The sequence below is a fragment of the Lotus japonicus genome, chromosome 4, assembly GCF_012489685.1.
Source record: "Lotus japonicus ecotype B-129 chromosome 4, LjGifu_v1.2".
In the NCBI taxonomy this organism is placed as follows: domain Eukaryota; kingdom Viridiplantae; phylum Streptophyta; class Magnoliopsida; order Fabales; family Fabaceae; genus Lotus; species Lotus japonicus.
The window spans coordinates 3,618,558-3,639,458 of NC_080044.1; the positions used below are offsets into that span (position 1 = coordinate 3,618,558).

At 39.5% G+C, this 20,901-nt stretch overlaps 1 protein-coding gene across 1 annotated transcript; it reads left to right on the forward strand.

Annotated features, from left to right (window-relative positions):
• The first annotated feature begins 114 nt into the window (after positions 1-114).
• LOC130709897 (probable helicase MAGATAMA 3) lies at positions 115-20,418 on the forward strand. Its single transcript, XM_057559028.1, has 20 exons — positions 115-274; positions 368-618; positions 1,109-1,242; positions 1,399-1,608; positions 1,797-1,988; positions 2,405-2,440; positions 3,013-3,098; positions 3,335-3,385; positions 11,725-11,836; positions 11,912-12,017; positions 12,564-12,661; positions 13,322-13,435; positions 13,525-13,617; positions 16,964-17,017; positions 17,369-17,427; positions 17,523-17,607; positions 18,371-18,739; positions 18,964-19,086; positions 19,182-19,268; positions 19,835-20,418. The coding sequence occupies exons 2-20, from the start codon at positions 390-392 to the stop codon at positions 20,039-20,041; spliced, it is 2,445 nt and encodes an 814-aa protein (XP_057415011.1). The 5' UTR covers positions 115-274; positions 368-389; the 3' UTR covers positions 20,042-20,418.
• Positions 20,419-20,901: the final 483 nt, after the last annotated feature.

Here is a 20,901-nt window from a genome sequence, read left to right on the forward strand (position 1 = left end):
CCCAATTTTCTTCATTCAATATATATGATGATCCGTTGCACGTGTTGTTGGGCAACCTCTTTGGGTATTGAATGAATTATGAAAAAAATATATATAATAAATACCTAAAAACCCGAAAAAAAAATTGTTGTGAAGTCTGTGTAGGAGAGGGTTGACACGGACTATATTAAAAAAAATTGTTCTCGCCGCTCCGTTTCTGGTCGCCGGCGCCGCGCGAGTCCGCTCCTTGCTCGAGTTCTTCTTCTTCTTCCGCCGCTCAAGTCCTTCTTCTCAGGTGAACCGTGTCAATCCTATGCTCTTATGCGAGTTTGATAATACTCACTGTTAAAAGGGTTTTACGCTAAAACCCTCTCTCTGTTTTCTCTAGTTTGGCAGTTCCCTCTGTTCTTATGGCGGTTGACAAGGAAAAGATTGAAGAAGAATCTGTAATCCGCCGCTTCTACCGTATCATTCTGAGTTGGGATTACTTTTGTCTACAAAAAGGAACTGTATCAGCATCCAAACTCGTCAAAGTCAAGGAACGCTACAAAGACGTTGATGATTACATTGCTACCTTCGAACCCCTCATTTTCGAAGAAGCTAAATCCCAGATCATTAAAGATAAAGAGGACGACGAGGGTATTTTTTAATTTCAACTAATTTTGTATCTTTAATTTTGCCATTTAAGTTTCAGTGGATTATGTTGAGGATTCAAGTGCGGAGTTGGAGTCCCACATTGGTTAAGTACGAGTGCGAGTGAGGAGAAGACTTTATAAAAGATATGACCCATAAACCTAATGCTTAAGGTTTTGGGTTAAGATGTGGCGTCGATATCCCTTGGTGTCTTGCTCCTCCTCGGCCCATGGGCTCCATTGTCTCCCCCAACAGATTACTATTTCCATTGTAGTAGTAGTACTAATTATAATGAAAATTTGCATTTAGGCATACCCTAAGCATTAGGGCAAGCAAAGCTCTAGGCTCGCGAATTGATTATTAGTTTGAAAACTGTATTTACTTTTATGAAATAGACCTATCATAACAGAGTGTTGTTAGCATTCCTGTTTTAGCTTACAAAACCGGGAACGATACTTTCTTGTGTCTGAAGAATTTTCTATGTTGCTGACTGCAGTGACTGAATGGAAGTTGGGGGTGGTAAATAGTTGGAATGAGGCAGATGACTTTCATTTTCTAGAATTTCCTTGCGAATTGATTGAGGGAGAGTCGATAAATAAGGATGATCTTTTACTTCTTTCAAAAGAAAAGGTACTAATGATCAAAGATTGTGTTTTTTTTTTTTATAAATTCGCTAGTCCTGCTGTGATGTACTTATATTGGCTATTGTATTATATTCCCCTGAATTGTTTTTTTTTTGTATTTTAACTGACAATATTTTATCTGTCAATACTTAATACTGGGCAGTTTCTGGGTGGCAAAAAATTACCTACCGTGTATGCATTTGCTTTGGTGGACCACTCACGAAAATATTCTGATACAAGAGTTCTGCGTGTTAGACTCTATCTAGCCGGTGAATTCTCACATTATAATACAGATATTGTAAAGCCTTGCCCAAGACTGTTTAATATGCGCTCTCATATATGTGAGACTGGGAGACAGTTGTATTTTATGAAGGTAACTTGTTTTATCTTGTATTCTTGGTAGAGGGGGTGAAAGATTATATCTGGACTCTTTTTGTTAGAGTGATACCACTTGTGTGTTGTTTATGAAAGGTGGAGAGGTTCTAATTACTTTTCTCTTCATAGAAAAGGTTCTAATATAAGTATATAACAGTTTGGCCTTTGGGAAAATATATCATGCAGCTATGCAGTTTATCTACCATTGCTCGTGAGTATTCGGCTGTACAAAAGATAAGCCTTCTCCCATTCAAGGATTTAATTTTAAATGCTGCTGGGGAGAATTTTGGCACAGAAGTTGAGGGTTGGAAAATCCCCATGCCTTTGAAGGAATATATTGAAAGTACTTTCAATCAGTATCAACATGATGCCATAACAGTAAGTTTTAATTTTTACAATTTCAACGAAGTAGCTAATACGTGTTTACCATGCTGGTCTCAACTTAATTATTTATCCTTTTGCTTATTTATTTACTGTAGCAATACATATTTGTTCCTCTTTGTATTTTCATTTGGTAACTTTATACAGTATGGAAATAATGTATAGGATTCTGGCAATTACTTAAGATGGCATATTGTCAAGTTTGGCTACTTTATGTTTGGATGCAATATTCAAGAAGTACTTCATAATTTTTGAACAACTTTTTCTCTTGAAATTAGCCTTTGTTATGTCTTTTTTCGAGTGGCTCAAAAGTAAAGGGCAATTGGCCTAAGGCATTTCTTGCAGTGTAGAATTCTTACAAAGCTTGTGTACCATTTATTTATCCCGCAATAAAACTTTATATTCTGTTGCAGGCTGGTCTATCATCTAAATCATTTGTCCTGATACAGGTTTGTCTCCCTGTAAAACTGTGCTTCTGCTGCCTGTTCTTTTAATGTTTTTGCATGCTGGCCATTTCTTTTTGGTGATATTTATGTTTATGCTTGCCATTTTTAAAAATAGTTAGGTGAATTTGGGAAAAATATAATGTTTTGTAAGGCTTAAGGAAAGAAGAAAATTAGGGCCATGAGTTTCTTTTCGAACTTCATAAAATATGAGCTGATGTTTTTGTTTTTAATGTTCTAAGGATCAGACTGACCATTTATACTGGCTGAATCATAAACTTGCTAATGATCTTTTATCCTTCGCTATATTGTATTTCTTATCATGCATATTATGGCAATGTTGTGTGGTCGGAGCTTGTCATTTATTACTGTCGGAAAAGAGGTTGCGTTAGGATGTTCATTTACACCATGTTACTAGGTCTGGGCTTGTTTGTTTGCTGAATCGTGGTCTTTTCTAGATAATATACTTGCTTCTGTAATTTTAGATTTTTGTAGGACACCTGTCTGAGTTTTTACTAATGTATAATAGTTATGCCTTCACTAAAAACATGTAGTTGAATCTAACAACCTCCTTTTAGGGCCCCCCAGGGACTGGGAAGACTCAAACAATACTCGGGCTGTTAAGTGCCATTTTACATGCAACTCCACCGAGAGTACATTCAAAGTAAGTATAATATCTTCACATATTACTGTAGTCTTCTTGGCCTAATAATTCTGTTTCTGGGGTCTATTGTTATCTTGAGCAAAATGTAATGTTAACAGCATGCCTAGTAGAGGTGAAATTTTGTAGCAATTTTAACTTCTACCAAGCCACCTTAAGGACATTAGCAATTCACGCTTACCTGTTTGCCTTATATTTCTCCTTGTTCATACATATATTTATTTATATTTGCTTATTAGGAGCCGGACGTACGAGCTAAAGCAGGGGCCACAATTACCAATTGAGGAGAAGTAAGTTTCACTTTGGGAATATTTAGTGTCTGTTTGGTTAATTTTTCCATTTGCTGTAGTCAAAAGTCTGGTTATTGAATCGAGATTCGAGTCGTGAATCAGAAAGCCTATTTTCTGAATTGTGAATCAAATCTTTTTATGTATCCTAAGATGCATGATAAAAAATTAAGTTTAAATTGAAACAAAAGCTGATATATCAAATAATAAAGTGTGACTTATGCGTAACATTGAATCGTGGGATTCAACTTTGATGCAGCGATTTGAAGTTCATTTTTATTCACAGTGCGATTTGTATAGCTGCCTTAAGAATTTTTATTGTATCGAAACACGTATCCTACAAATTGAGGGTACTTATAACAATGGTCAAAAGTAAGTTTATATGGTCAAAACCTAGTCTGCACAATGATGTTTTGTCTGGTTAAATTTTTCCATTTGCCAAAAGTAGTTTGTTGTGATAAAAATGCCTTTTGGGAGAAGTGATTTTTTTTACTTGTGAGATGAATTCATTCTAGGTGTGGGGACCCACAAAATATGACACTTCAAAATTAATTTCATCCAAACAAAACAATTCCTTGAAACTTACTTTTACAATATCATTCCCAAACCCAAATCATCCTATCAAAATGCAAACATCACAGTAGCCAAATTAAGAAGTGAGCTGATAGAGACCTAGAATTAGAGTGGGCTTATTATTAGTGGGCTTAGTGTTAGTGGGCTTATAGCCTATTGATAGGACCCGAGGTGTTAAGGCTAAGCCAGGTGAGGAATTAATTCATACTAAGACAAAGAGACCCAGAATCTTTCAGGTTTATTCTAGAAGGGGCAAGAAGGGGATTGCTGACCAAGTTAGTTAAAGAAAAGGACAAATGCAAAGGAGAGCTGGCAAGATTAGTTGCTGAATATAAGGAATAGGAAGGAAATGTGGAGAGCATCTTTTGATATTGTAATTAGTGAGAATGATGAGGAAGTTGTAACTTCCTCTACGGAGCCTAGCTCTGAGTAAGGAATTGAAGGGCAAAAACTCCATTCCTTTTGTAATCCACTTTTGATCATTCAATAAAGCTCTCGGTTATCACTGTTTCTTACTCTGCATTTTCTTATTCTGTGTCTGAGGTCCTATCAATTGGTCCGACCTGCCGGATCTTTACGAGTGAGACCAGTGAATGCCACCGAAAAAGAGGAACCAGATGGATGCTAAGGTTGACGCGTTGGAGAACGAAATCTCGGTGGTTCGAACCACTCTTGCAGATGTGCAATCCACCGTGAAAGAAAACCACGCAAGCCTGCTTGCAATGCTTGAGCGTGTTTTGAGCAAAGCGGTGGCTGACGATGGGAGCTCGGGCGGAGGCGAGAAGTCGACTCCGGAACGGACATCGGCGACGGAGAAGGGTAGTCCAAAACCCACGAGATCCAGATCGATGAGTGAAGAGTCACTGGCAGACTACCGCCACGTTTGGAAGAAGGTAGAGCTTCCAGCTTTCACCGGCGACGATCCAGCGGGATGGATCTCTCGCGCGGAGGTTTACTTTTCGGTGCACGAGACGGAACCAGAGGTCAAGGTGAAGCTCGCACAGTTGAGCATGGAGGGTCCCACGATCCACTTTTTCAATTCGTTGATCGGGGAAGAAGAGGGGTTAACATGGAATGGGTTGAAGGAAGCACTGCTTGGGAGGTATGGAGGCCATGGTGACGGGGACATCTACGAGCAACTATCGGAGCTGAAACAAGGAGGCACAGTGGACGAATATATCACTGAATTTGAATACCTCATAGCCCAGATTCCGAAACTCCCAGACAAGCAATTCCTAGGCTACTTTCTTCATGGGTTGAGAACAGAGGTAAGGGGGAAGGTTCGTAGCTTAGCAACCATGGGAGATATGAGCCGCACTAAACTGTTACAGGTGACAAGGGCTGTGGAGAAGGAGACCCGAGGAAGTGGGCCGGGCTGGACTTCCGGGTCGAAAAATACATACGGGTCAACCAGATCCGGTTCAGCTGGAGCGGGTAAGGGTGGATCCGACTGGGTTATGGTAAAGGCTAGGGAAAAAGAGGCCGTTGGGCCAAGCCCAACCAGGGAAACCGGGTCAAGGCCCGAGAGGAACAACACAATGGAGAGGAAGCGAGCTGGGTACAGAGACAGAGGCTTCACTCACCTCTCTTACAAAGAGATGATGGAGAGGAGGCAGAAACGCCTATGCTTTAAGTGCGGAGGGCCTTTTCATCCCATGCATCAGTGTCCGGACAAACACCTCAAGATCCTTGTGATGGAAGAGGAAGACGGTGATGAGGCGGAGGCCAAAGAGCTCGCGGTGGAGGTGCACGATTCCAGCGACGACGATGACGCGGAGCTCAACATCGTAAGCCTCGATCATATTGCCAAAGAGGACCATAGAACCGTCAAACTCCAAGGCCAGGTTGAGGGTATTCCGGTATTGATTCTCGTCGATTGTGGTGCAACCCACGACTTTGTGTCTCGGCAGCTCGTTCAACGCATGGCGTGGCCATTTGAGAATACCCCTCCCATGAGCATCAAATTGGGCAATGGTACTCGTGACCAGTCCCGGGGCATTGCACACAGCTTGAAGGTGAACATTGGAGAGGTGGAGATGACTCCTAAGTTACACCTTTTTGACCTTGGAGGCATTGACATCGTACTAGGAATGGCTTGGCTGAAATCATTGGGAGACATGATTATTAACTGGAAGAGGCAAACTCTGAGTTTCTGGCATAACAAGAAATGGGTTACCTTACAAGGGATGGATGGAGAGAAAGAGCAGTTTTTGCCTTGCAGAGCCTGTTGTCCAGAACAGAGCATCAAAATTCACAGGCTGTTTGGGGAAAAACAACAGGGGCAACGAAGGAAGAGACCAAACTATCACCAGAACAGCAAGCAGAGCTTACTAGGGTGTTACAACAATTTGAGGGCATTTTTAAGGAGCCTAATGGTCTTCCTCCAAGAAGAAACAAGGAGCACTCTATCAATCTTAGGGAGGGTCATGAAGCAGTGAATGTGAGACCTTATAGGTACTCACACCACCACAAAAACGAAATTGAAAAACTGGTCCAGGAACTTCTTAATGCTGGAGTAATCAGGCATAGTACTAGCTCTTTCTCCAGTCCTGTTATCCTTGTGAAAAAGAAGGATAACTCTTGGAGAATGTGTGTAGATTATAGAGCCCTTAACAAGGCGACGATCCCCGACAAATTCCCTATTCCCGTCATTGAAGAGCTGCTAGATGAGCTTCATGGGGCCAACTTTTTCAGTAAATTGGATCTAAAATCTGGTTATCATCAAGTTCGGGTTAGGGAAGAGGACATTGAGAAAACAGCTTTTCGCACACATGAGGGTCATTACGAGTATCTAGTAATGCCCTTTGGTCTCATGAATGCTCCTTCTACCTTTCAAAGTCTTATGAATGATGTCTTTCGCCCTCTACTAAGAAAATGTGTCCTTGTCTTCTTTGACGATATCTTGATTTACAGCCAAGGATGGGAGAGGCATATGGAGCACGTGTGTGAAGTTCTTCGTTTGCTGCAGCAACATCAGTTGGTAGCTAATAAGAAAAAATGCTCATTTGGCCAGCAAGCTATTGACTATTTGGGGCATTTGATTAGTGCACAAGGGGTGGCAGTCGACCCCAGCAAGGTTCAGAGTGTGTTGCAGTGGCCAATTCCCAGAAATGTGAAGGGGGTCAGGGGTTTCTTAGGTCTCACCGGCTATTATCGGAAATTCATAAGAGACTATGGGAAGATAGCTAGGCCTTTGACGGAGCAGACCAAGAAAGACAATTTCAAATGGGGAGAGGAGGCTCAAGCTGCGTTTGAGGAATTAAAAAAGAGATTAACTACCGCCCCTGTGCTATCCCTTCCAGATTTTTCAAAAGGATTTGTCATTGAGTGTGACGCGTCCGGAGTGGGCATAGGTGCAATTTTGATGCAAGAGAAAAGGCCCATAGCATTCTTCAGCAAAGCCTTGGGTGTGAAGAATTTATCCAAATCTGCTTATGAGAAAGAACTTATGGCGGTGGTTCTCTCTATTCAACATTGGAGACCCTATTTAATTGGTAGGAAGTTCATTGTTTCCACGGATCAGAAAAGCCTTAAGCAATTGATGCAGCAGAGGATAGTCACTGCAGAACAGCAAAATTGGGCTGCGAAATTATTGGGCTATGATTTTGAAATCGTATATAAGCAAGGCAAATTGAACAAAGGTGCCGATGCCCTGTCCAGGGTGCATGAAGGAGCAGAATTTGGTCAAGTTGTGTCATTTCCCTTGTGGGAACAGTACCAGCAAATTCAAAGAGAAGTAAGTCAGGACCCAAAGCTTCAAGACATCATCAGACAGCTCCAGGATGATCATAATTCCAGACCTGGTTATGTCTTTAAACAAGGGGTTTTGCTCTATGGAGGCAGGTTAGTGATTCCCCAATCCTCTCTACTCATCCCTACTCTTCTTGCTGAGTTTCACTCCTCTCCTCTCGGAGGACACTCTGGATTTACCAAGACTTACCGACGCATAGCTGCCAATGTGTATTGGAGTGGGATGAAGGTGACTATCCAAGAGTATATCAGGAATTGTGATGTTTGTCAACGACAAAAGTATCTGGCCACTGCTCCCGGGGGATTATTGCAGCCTCTTCCCATTCCGGAGCAGATTTGGGAGGAAATCTCTTTGGATTTTATCACGGGACTGCCCAAATCAAAGGGGTATGATGCCATCCTTGTTGTGGTTGATCGGTTGTCCAAATATGCACATTTTATTCCTCTCAAACATCCCTATACAGCTCGAAGCGTAGCTGAGATTTTCTGCAAAGAGGTTGTGAAGTTACATGGCATTCCGGTCTCCATTGTTAGTGATCGTGATCCAATTTTCATGAGTTGTTTTTGGAGGGAGTTGTTTAAATTGCAAGGTACCCAACTCAAAATGAGTTCAGCCTATCATCCCGAGTCGGATGGGCAGACCGAGGTGGTCAATAGGTGTCTTGAAACCTATCTCCGTTGCTTCATTTGTGATCAGCCAAAGACATGGGTATCTTGGGTTCACTGGGCTGAGCATTGGTTCAATACTAATTTCCATGTTTCTACTGGGAAAACACCATTTGAGGTGGTGTATGGCAGGGCCCCTCCTAAAATAACTCGTTGGTTGCAAGGAGAGACCAAGGTAGAAGCTGTTCAAAGAGACTTGATTGACAGAGATGAAGCTCTACGTCAATTGCGGAGCCAATTGCTTCGTGCCCAGGAGAAAATGAAGTCTTTTGCTAATAGGAAGAGGAGAGACTTGAGCTTCACTGTGGGGGAGTGGGTTTTTGTCAAGTTGAGAGCCCATAGACAAAACTCTGTGGTAACTAGAATCAATGCTAAACTTGCGGCAAGGTATTATGGGCCTTATCCCATTGTGGAATGCATTGGAGCGGTTGCATACAAACTGAAACTTCCAGCTGGATCAAGGGTACACCCGGTTTTCCATGTATCTTTGCTCAAAAGGGCAGTAGGAGATTACCATGAGGAGGAGGAGCTGCCAGAGCTTTTGGAAGAGGACCAAATGGGGACTTATGAACCTTTAGCAGTGCTAGCAACAAGAGTGATCAAGAAGCACAATGAGGAAGTCAAACAAGTGCTGGTACATTGGCAGGGCAAATCTGCAGAGGAGGCTACTTGGGAGGAGGTCATAATGATGCAAAGTCAATTTCCAACTTTCAACCTTGAGGACAAGGTTGCAGTTGAAGGAGGGGGTATTGATAGGACCCGAGGTGTTAAGGCTAAGCCAGGTGAGGAATTAATTCATACTAAGACAAAGAGACCCAGAATCTTTCAGGTTTATTCTAGAAGGGGCAAGAAGGGGATTGCTGACCAAGTTAGTTAAAGAAAAGGACAAATGCAAAGGAGAGCTGGCAAGATTAGTTGCTGAATATAAGGAATAGGAAGGAAATGTGGAGAGCATCTTTTGATATTGTAATTAGTGAGAATGATGAGGAAGTTGTAACTTCCTCTACGGAGCCTAGCTCTGAGTAAGGAATTGAAGGGCAAAAACTCCATTCCTTTTGTAATCCACTTTTGATCATTCAATAAAGCTCTCGGTTATCACTGTTTCTTACTCTGCATTTTCTTATTCTGTGTCTGAGGTCCTATCACCTATAAATAAGGGATTGCTAGAAGAGTTTAGGTATCTTTTGGGATCATTTAGGAAATTGGGACTTGGGAGAGAGCAGAGCCTCTCGAATGCTCTGCAACTTTGTACATTCTCTCTAATTCTTATTTGGGAATTAGGGTTCATATTCCACAATATCATAGTTGCTATCTTCTTCTTGGCTGGGTTGTAACAATGGTATCAGAGCACCGATCTAGGTGCTGTGGTAGCCAAATGTTCCCCAGATTCGATGGAAGAGAGGCTTGGGGGTGGCTCATCAGTGTGGAGCAGTATTGTGAGGCCAGGGGAATATCAGAAGAGAAGAAATTCTCAGAGGCAAAGAGGTCTATGAGGCGAGAAGCTTACTACTGGTGGTATTCCTGGGAAAGAAGAAATCAGAGGGCAACATGGATGGATTTTGTGATGGCATTGTTGAGAGAATTCGAACCAGAAGCAGATCTGTACCTGCCAGTACCAGATCAAGATTCAGGGGAGGAAGAAATCCCTAGAACGCAAGAAGGCAGGGAGGTGGAACGAACAGATTTGATTGAAGCCAAAACAGAGGCGAATTCAGTGTTGTTAGCGCCATCAGAGATCAAGCTACCACCACCAGAGAATTCTGAGACGGAGGCGTCACAGGAAGACTCGGAGTTTGCTATGGCGGCAGAGCGAACAATGGTCATGTCACGGTATCATTCCGTCACCGTGGTCGATTTCAGTGGTTGCTCGTTGACGTCGAGACATGAGGACGTAACAGAGGAGGCCATCTTCTTCAAGGAAGGTCCTTCAATGGAGAAATTGCAGATTTGCAGCATTCAAGGGAAGAAGAAGGTGCAACCAATCGTTTTTCCCCAAATCAGTGATTTAGGGTTCGATTGGGAGAGACGGCCACCGCGGAAACCGCCGGATTCATGTCTCTGCACGGCGGTAACAACCAATCGACCGCCGGACACGTTCTTTTGCTGGACGGAGGTCTTCATTCAGACCTCTGTTCTTTGCTCTTCGATGGTTGCTATTCGACCGGAGACTAAGCCACCAGACCGCAGTGGTGGAGGTTCATGCTTCATCCTCGGCGATTCTTGCAGATCGGACTTGGTGGCCAACCGTCCTCCAACTAAGCCACCGGATTTGGCTGAGACAGCAGTTGTGAGATACTGTAGCCCAGAGTTAGGAGAACGCACAGAGGAAGGGAAGGGAGGCTCGCTCATTCGCAAGCCGGAAACTGCTTTACGGCCGCCGGCGAAGCCACCAGACTTTGCAGTTACGGCGGTGGACGCTAGTTTCCGTCATTGCTGGTTGGGTGTGATTTTTCGGTTGTCTTCACACGCACATGCGTTCATACGAGGCAGAGCAAGGCTGGCTCAGCTAGATTTTTCAGAATTGGGTCAAAGTTTGACCACAAGACCAAAGCCCATAATGCTACAGAAGGAACGAGCCCAAGAGGAGAGAAAAGCATTCTGTTTTGATTTTTATTTTTGGTTTGTGTTGTATTGGGCCTGGCCCAACTGGTTACAATTGTTGGTCTTTTTGTTCTCTTTTTTTTTCCACCTTGAGGACAAGGTGGATGTTTAGGGGGGAAGTGATGATAGAGACCTAGAATTAGAGTGGGCTTATTATTAGTGGGCTTAGTGTTAGTGGGCTTATAGCCTATAAATAAGGGATTGCTAGAAGAGTTTAGGTATCTTTTGGGATCATTTAGGAAATTGGGACTTGGGAGAGAGCAGAGCCTCTCGAATGCTCTGCAACTTTGTACATTCTCTCTAATTCTTATTTGGGAATTAGGGTTCATATTCCACAATATCATAGTTTCTATCTTCTTCTTGGCTGGGTTCTAACATGAGCTCACCTCTCAAATGGGAACAGACGTTTCATAGAGATGAAATTGGAGCACTAATGCGTTCGAAGAGAAAAACAGGGCTGGAGAGGACGTTTCTAATTCTAGAGAGGGCATTTCTAATTCTAATTCCAACATAATCTTGATGTGTAAGATGAGACAAAGTTGATCAGGGGCGTGGTTAGTCTAACATGGGTTAAAATTGGATTACTTTAAGGGTGAGTTAACTCTGTTAGTGGGGTGGGGTGTATATTTTGTCTAAAAATGGGGTTAGGTGTTATCTTGGCAAACCTGGAGGGGGGGCTAGTGCAGCTTACTTTTTGTTATCTTGCTAGCAGATTTTCTTATTATTTTTCCTATTGCATTTTTCTTTGACAGACATAAACATTGGTCACTTGCGTCTCCGTGGTTAAATGGTAATAATCTAAGAGATAGTTTGATGCCAAAAGATGGTGACGATGGTTTTTTCCCAACTACTGGAAATGAATTAGTAAGTATTTTTCATTAGTTAGGTTTGTTGATTTTACAAAATTATATCTCTGCTAATAATTTGTTTTTTTATCAGAAACCTGAAGCTGTAACTTCAAGTCGTAAGTATCGTGTAAGAGTGCTAGTATGCGCCCCATCAAATTCTGCCCTGGATGAGATTGTGTTGCGTGTTCGCAATGCAGGTGCGAAGTTTCTCTTGCCTTTCCTGATTTATCTTCTTTTATGTAAAGCAACAACAGGCACACTTAGTTTCTGTTAGGGTTCTAATATTGTTGGGCCTGTGGTGCCTGCGCCTTGGCCTACCCTTGGGTTGGTTGATATTGGGCTTGGGTTTGGTCCTCTGTTTGACTTTATTAGTTAGTTGTTGGCTGTGTCTGTCTTTATTATTTGAGTTGGGCCTGTTGTAATTGGTAAGTAGGGTTTGAATTGTATAAATACGAGTTAACTCATTAGGTTAGGATTGCGATTTGAGTATTGGAATCTGTAAAAGGGTTTTACGCCTGGAAGAAGGTTCTCCTTGGTTATTTTTTAGAGAGATGGAGGGAGGCCCAGTTTTTTTTACTTATTATATATTATATTACTTAATTGACATTGCTACTCTCAATGTTTATCTTTCTTAACTTATTTACTTATTTAATACTTTGGTTTTCATATCAAAAATTTCTTTGTCTACTATTTTTTATGATTTCATATTTTAGTTTTTAATTATTGTTGATGGATATTCTCAGGTGTCCATGATGAAAATGGCCGTGGTTATTGCCCAAACATTGTGAGAATTGGTCTCAAAGCACATCATTCTATCAAGGCTGTTTCCCTTGATGAACTTGTATGTTGATGAAGAAGATTTGACTTAATGTCTCGTAAATTAGCTATGCTACTGCCACCAATATTATTTAATCTTCCATATCATATCTTTCATAAAACTTACCCTGATCATGCATTGCATGTTTGAAAGGAAACTTATGAAGACTCTTGAAATAATCCATGATCTGTGCAAGATATAAAATATAAATCCATTCATATGCTTTCCAATTAAGAGCTTGAACTTTTAGGATATTTGGTTGTTGACATGATATCAAAGCCTCTATTTCAATGTGGTATAGAGTTTGATCGTTGTTTCTCCCATTCTTTTTTTTTTTTTGAAAAGTTCTCCCATTCTTCTAAATAAAAGGTTAAATTCCGGCATAAGGTAAGCTGGTAAGGTGAGTCTATGTTCCATGCTTCAAGCTCAATGGGCTCTTGTGTGATGTGGCTTGCTTGGTATAAAATCAATCATGTGCTTCATCTTTTTTTGCCTGCTTCCTGGGAGAGCTTTCGAAAAAAAAAAGATTATTTCTGACAATTAAGCCATATACGGTATACCTAAATGTGGGCCTATATTGCAATTTGCATTTTTTTTCTCTGTTTGGTTGATTGATTTGTATGGTTAATGTGCACGCTTAAATGTAATTTGGTCCAGTTTCAATGTTTAAACTTTCATTTGCAGTTAAAACAAAAACGTTCTAGTGGCAACAAATCATCCACAGATAAGCAGAGTACTGGTCCTGCAGGAAGCAATGACGACACTCTCAGGGCTGCAATTTTGGATGAAGCCACAATTGTACACATTTTAAGCTTCTGTAATTGAAGGTAAAAGAAAAAGAAAAAAAAACTATGTAATTTTCTCATTACTTTGTTTGTGCTTGGCAGGTCTTCTCCACTCTCAGCTTTAGTGGTTCAAACAGTTTAAGTAAACTCAGTCGCAGCTTTGATGTTGTGATTATAGATGAGGCAGCACAAGCTGTAAGTTGAAATCTTCGATTTAGCTGCTGAATCACTTCTTAGGTAGCCTTTCTAATATTAATGATCTTGCCAGAGTTTGGTCCAATGAAGCTCCTTCATTTCCTATAAGGATAATGTTCATTAGTATGAAAAGTAATTTGTAATTTTTGCACAAATGTTTAGTTGAAACTTGAAAGGAATATTCACCTTTTCTCTCTCATGCACTTTTTTTCTTTCCCTGTGATTTCTATTTTTCTCTCTAGTCACACATTTATCTTGTATTAAACAGCAAACTCTTTTCAAAACTTTAAGGCAGCCAATTTTAAAATGTAGTATGCAGATATAATACCTATGATAGGGTGCACTGTGGATATTCAAATAAAGTAGTTATTCTTTTTTTTGGGGTGGGGAGATTGGGATTTGAACCTGAACTTATATGAAGAAACCTAGACGGCTTGAGGAATCCCCTCACTCTTGATATTAAAATTTTCTCTATGCGATCTCCAGCCTTATTTTCATTTGGCTCTTCAATGCTTCAAAATTATTCATACAAGCATAGAGCTACTTGCTGATTTTGTTACTGGTTTCTGCGTGTGATAATTAAGTTTTTATATGCGTGCTATCAACACTTATTAAACTTTAACATCTTGTATTTCTACTTGTCATGGGTCACTTTCCTTAATATATAGAAGGAAACAGCTTTTATGCAAGATAAATACAGAATAGCATGCCTTCTGGAATGAATAGAGGACTAAGTCTACATTCCAAATCTAACTAAAATCCCTCAATAATCTTTGTTAGAAGAGAGAGCCTCAAATCCTTCACTGGTATTTTTCAATAGGACAATGTTCCCAAGAATTTCACCATGTTACGTGTATTCTACTCACGCTGCTACAATAAAGAGGAAAACTACCTGCTTAACAAGAAAGGAAAACCAAAACAGTACACTAAAAAATCAATGTAGCAAAGCTGTAAATTCCTTAGCATGTATATTCGGGAAAGCTCTTTAAATAGATCATGTGCTTTACACTAGGTAGGAGCCAAATGCCCCACCATATCTGTTATCAGCTGCTCCTGAAAATGTAAGTGCATGTTCCCATCATATGCACCAGATAGCAGCATAGACTGTAAGTTTTCATGAAATTTGTTCTCTTTATCTCCTACCAAAACCACTAAAGCTAGTCATCAAATGAGGTCCAAGGACTCAAGCAACACTCAACATTTGCCAAAAACACTCACCATTGCCAAAGACTGATCAAAGTTCACCACAAAACATTTGGATTTACTACCATGTTTGATACATGAATACCCCCCTCTCTCTAACCTATTATAACATAATACATATTCATGTCTGTGCTCCAATATAATCATAGACTCTATCATGTCATGCATACTTTATGTGTTTTAATGTTTTGGGATATCTCAATCATTATAACTATGTAGTGCATTATTTGTCAATTTTAGAGAGTTGTTTCAACTTTCAATGAATTTACTTTGGTGATTCTTAGGTGGTTTATTTTGTTTCTCTTAAAAGAAAGATACAGTAATAAAGAAAATTATAAGCCATAACATAACTGTAGCAGGTAGGTAGTAACACACACACAGACTTATTCAGGTTGTGATTTGGAGCAGAATGATGGATTCATCCTTCTTCCTCCTTTGGAGGTTGTGATTCTGCATTTCTACCATTGACGAACCTTCCTGCAACAACTTGATGAATATGACCATTTCCTCGGTGTCGTCCTTCACACGCTTCGTCATCAACGTGCGACCAATAACAAGAATCGCGGCCTCCGATTGTTTCTGTGACTCCGACACGACTGCTTGCTCCGCCTATGTGAACTATGAATCTCTCTGACTCGCTTCTGTTGCGATCCGTTCAGTCTCAAAATTCTCTGGAGGTTGTGGCATGACTAAAGATTTTGCTAACAACTCTGAATTTTCCTCTGTTTTGGCTTCCGCCCAATCAGTTTTTGGTTCTTCCTCCAAGACTTTGTCATTCTTCATGCTTTCTTGCTCCTCAGGATCTTGAATCCAAACTGAAATATTTATTGAATTCTGGCTGGAATTTCTTGAAAAGAAGCTGTACAAAATCCCACTAGGGGGCATTTGGGCTGTTCCTTTTCTAGCTGTACCACCAAGTTCTAGCTTTCCCTCTCATCGACATCCAAGCCCATGTTATCTTCTCCTTCTCTGAAACTTCCAGAGCCTGAAAAAACTGCTCCACCTTGATCAACCACCAGTTCGCTTCTTCTCCGTCAAAGGTTTGAATTTCCTTGCTTTCCCTCTCGTAATTTGTCGTCTCCTCTCCCATTTCTTCAAGATTCTTAGTTCCACAGCACGTGGATTGGTGCTCTGATACCAAATTGATAAGAACGGGAATATGAAATAGAATTATCATAGAAGGAAATAGAGAATTAATCTCTTGGTTGTTTACAAACTCAGGTTTTCAAGAGCCTGTCTCTCCACTCAGGTTTTCGAGAGCTTGTCTTTCCACAATGACTACCCCAAAATTCCCCAATGCCTTAAACAATCAGATTTAACCCTGAATTTATAATAGATCTAATAACTATTCCTAATAGTCACATTTATTCAGGTCTAATAGTCATAATTGTTTGTAACGGATGTGTCTGTTCCCCAACGAATGTGCCTGCTCCAGAACGGATGTGTCTGTTGGGAGTCTTCGTCCAACGACGTCTCTCCCTATCACACTAAAGCTTTAATTTTAATATCATCATAAAACTATCAGCTTACGGGTCTTGAGTTTGAATATGCTTTAGTAAAACCAGCCCTTGTTGAAGCTTTGCCCAAACAAAATAGCGATTCAGTTCTGGGATTTGTTTTTTTCTTATGAAATACAATCTTATTTGCAATATGTAAAGCTGCTCGGTTTAAAATTTCAATACAAATTCAGTGCTCAACACCAAAAGCACAATCACTGCACACCGTACTATTCAATCAAATCCCAACTGAAACCAGGTAACCCACGAAGCCCGAACCTTATCCACCATTAAGTCAACTATCGAATCCTTGTACAGCTGTGAAACATCCACTCTGCATCAAGCAGCAGGGCTCAACCACAATATAGAGTCACTCAACATAGAAGCCCAAGCCCTAATATCATCTAACAGTGGTTTTCTTTTTAACTTAGAAGTAAGGTTTCTGATGCCATGTTAAAAGAAAGATAAACTGAGAAAATGATAGGCTATAGCCACATTCTGTCTGGCAGTGATCTACATATTATTTGTGGGGAGCAATAATAGAATACCCAAAAGACAAAGCTACTCTTGTGTGTTTTACACATTTATATTATTTGAATTTACTCTTTACACTTTTTAGTAATTTTGTTGTGTTTTATTGTTAACAGGTGGAACCTGCAGTTCTTGTTCCCTTGGCCAATCAATGCAAAAAAGTTTTTCTGGTATTTTTCATTGCTGCAGCTTTCATTATAGAACCCAGCACTATTTTATGTTTTACAGTATTGAAGTTGCTACTTGCTACTATGTCTTAACATGCTCAGCTTAAAATGTTACAATCTAATTATTTATGTAGTACACATTTAGGGAAGAGATATCTTTTGACAGCATCTTTAAAGAAAGTGAATTCATTTTCCATTGTTATTAACATGGGAAATATTTGGCTAAACATGGCCTGATTCTACCAAAAGTCATTTTCGAACATTTTTAAAAAATGTGCTTGATTAAGCTCATAAAATCATTCTGTTCAACTTTTTATTCTTACTGCTGCTATACTTTGTTGCTATTTTTTTAAGGTTGGTGATCCAGCTCAACTTCCAGCAACTGTGATTTCAGACATTGCTAAGAATCATGGGTGAGTAATATTTTTTTAGCGTAGATATTTTTGATTCACTAAATTAATCTTTTCTCAAGATCTGAATTATTGTTTTTTTTCTTCATGAATTTAAGATATGGTACAAGCTTATTTGAAAGATTGAAGCTTGCTGGTTATCCAGTTAAAATGTTGAAGACTCAATACCGAATGCATCCCGAGGTTGGTGAACATGTTTAGCGTAGTTTTGCAAAATTAAATTGTTCAGTATTCTGTGTCTAATAGGTCCCTGGGCCCAAATTGGTAAAAGATGGGGCTTGACAAAGGGTTAAATTGTATAAAACAAACGGGAGGGAAAGAGTTAGTTAGAAGAGAGAGAAAATAGATCTCAGATTTTTCAAAAAGAGAAGTTTTGGTGGAAGATGAGGCAGACATATTTCTTAATCAGTTTCAGCTTTAGAGCTTGGAGACGTAGGAGTTTTTTCTTCTGTATTTCCATACTGAGCTCTCCTTTATTAGATAGGAATTATTCCTATCAGTGTCCATATGAATATCAATTTCAAAACTAACAGTTTTTATTTGGCATATTTCTGATTTCCCTGTACCATTTTAATGCAATCATATAGTTAGACTCATGATACTTGACTAATTATGGCGAACATATATTCTTGTTCTTCTAGAAACTATTTGGTAACAACTTTGTAATAGTAGTTGTTTGTTTTAAATCCTTGTTCTTCTTGGTTTATCATTATTATTATACTTTTAAATGCAAGCCAATTCATAGTGAGTGTAACACTCAAAACTGTTGTTTTTTTTTAAAGAACATTATGACTGTGATTTGTAGTAGGTCCTTCCCTCCTCTCTCTTTCTGTGCATGTATGCTATACTTTTCAGCTAAAATCATTTTCTGTCTTAAATGCTTATTGCCTAATGGACCAATATTTCAATTAATAATGCTGGGTTTTCTCATGTTATGATCAAACAGATAAGAAGCTTTCCCTCTAGGGAGTTTTATGAAGATTCATTGCAAGATGGGGATGGCATTAAATTACATACAACACGCGCATGGCATATGTACCGCTGCTTTGGCCCATTCTGCTTCTTTGACATACATGAGGGAAAAGAGGCTCGGCCTTCTGGGAGTGGCTCGTGGATAAACGTTGAGGAAGTCGATTTTGTACTATTCTTATATCAAAAGCTGGTATCCCTTTATCCGCAACTGAAGTCTGGTAACCAAGTTGCTATTATATCACCCTATAGTCATCAAGTAAAACTCTTCCAAAAACGTTTTGAAGAGACTTTTGGAGTGTCATCAGAGAAAGTAGTGGATATATGTACTGTTGATGGTTGCCAGGTAAACTAGCTTAATGTTAATGACATGATATTCTTCATTCAGTTTTGCTTTTGATTTGATTAAATAATCAATAATTGCAACTAGGATGGAAACAATCAAGGGAGAGTGCATTAATGAGTTGTTACTTGAAGGATTGTGATATAACGAGTCTTCTTTTCTCTTATGCTGGTTAAACGCTTGGTACATTAGATTGGGACTTGAGAATAATCTCCTCTATCTTTCAGGGACGTGAAAAGGACGTTGCAATATTTTCATGTGTCAGGGCAAGCAAAGATAAAGGCATAGGGTTTGTGGCGGACATTCGACGAATGAACGTGGGGATCACCAGAGCAAAGTCTGCAGTATTGGTACTTTATCATTTAGTGTCAATTTGATGATTTCAACAATTTCATTTGGTAATTTTATTGCATTGATGTGATTCATTTTTTGTTGTTTTATATAGGTGGTTGGATCTGCTTCAACATTGAGGAGGAATGAACAATGGAATAAGCTAGTGGAAAGTGCTGAGACTAGGGACTGTTTATTCAAAGTAAATTTTCTGAAAAGTCATTTACATGTCTATTAATAGCAATGCTGTAAAATTCGATCCATTAAAATGAGAATTTAATCGAGCCTAACTGATTATAATCTGTACTACAATAAACACTAGTATGACAAAGTTCCAAGCTTTAGAGAAATAAACAGTGGAATAGTGATTGGACATGTTATGGAGGATTATACCGCTTTGATACATGATAAAATAGTAGGTTGTAGTATGTTTGGATGAACTTCTCTTTTCTCAGAATTAATTTTGACACCTAGAAGCTACTCATAAAAGTTTCTCCCCATAATTCATTTTAGCTTTAGAATCAGTTGTAGAAAGATTTCTAATCATGCACTTAGTCTTTAAATTATGGAAAGAGGAAAAATGAAAATTTCATTGATGTACAATATTGCGTTTTGCATTATATTTGGACAGCACTTTTGTATTTAGTTCTTGGTCAACCATGAATGTATCTGTGCATAATACATCCCTGGTTATTTGATTATGGACCCAATTTCTTTTTGGACCTCATACTTGAAGCTGAAGATTAACTCAGCTATTTCCACATGCAGGTTTCTCAGCCATATTCCTCATTTTTCAGCGAAGAAAGTCTGGCATCTTTGGTAGCTAAGGTGGACGAATCATCCCAGAAGACGGAACCTGCTGACGGGGAAGATAATTATGTGCAGTTTGCCAATGATGCAGCACAACAAGATCAAGGTGAGGACCAGGACTATGGAGATGATATGGATGATGGTGGTGGTTTTGATGAAGATTAGGGTTAGTTAGTTAAATAGTTGTGTAGTTGAGCGAGGCTGGTGCTATTTAAGTCATTTTACCTGGTGAGGACAAGGACTGCACTAGTCTGAAAATCCTAGCTATTCTTAGCATGATATTAGGGAATCTCATTGCTATTACCCAAACAAGCATGAAACGTATGCTTGCGTATTCGTCCATAGGTCAAATCGGATATGTAATTATTGGAATAATTGTTGGAGGCTCAAATGGTGGATGTGGAAGCATGATAGAAATAATAGCATGTGCATTGTTGATACAAAAAAAGAACATGCACTTATTCATGACTGTTGCTACTAGTGTGTATTTGGTGATTATACTGGTACTTTACTAAATTATTATTCAGTTTTCAAGTTATACATTTGACACGTGTACAAATCCCAGATATTTCCGACCAAGTTCTCCCTTTTTACATAAAAAACAAAACAAAACAAAACAATGGTTATATTTACACTTTCATTACCACCACTTGTTGTGCCTAACTCAAGAGTCAAGCAAGGAAGCTCTTGATTGTAAGTATATTGAAAGTGCATGGTGACTCTTATTCATAGATGGTGAATGGTTGTTACTCATGTATTTGAGATATTAGGGAAGTAGTTTTCAAGCGATAAGGTTGATGTGTAATATAACTTTAAGACCATTTTGAGTTTTGACGCACCTTCAAGTTTGATGTGCATGGTGACTCTATTGATCATGCCCAAGGTGTCAAGTGGATGATGATATAAGCACCTTCAAGTTTCAATACACATGTGATGTAATCAGTTCTTCAATACCAGTCAAGTAAAGAGATTCAATTAGCAAAAAATACAATAAAGAAGATTGAATTGTTAACGTAACCACAAGC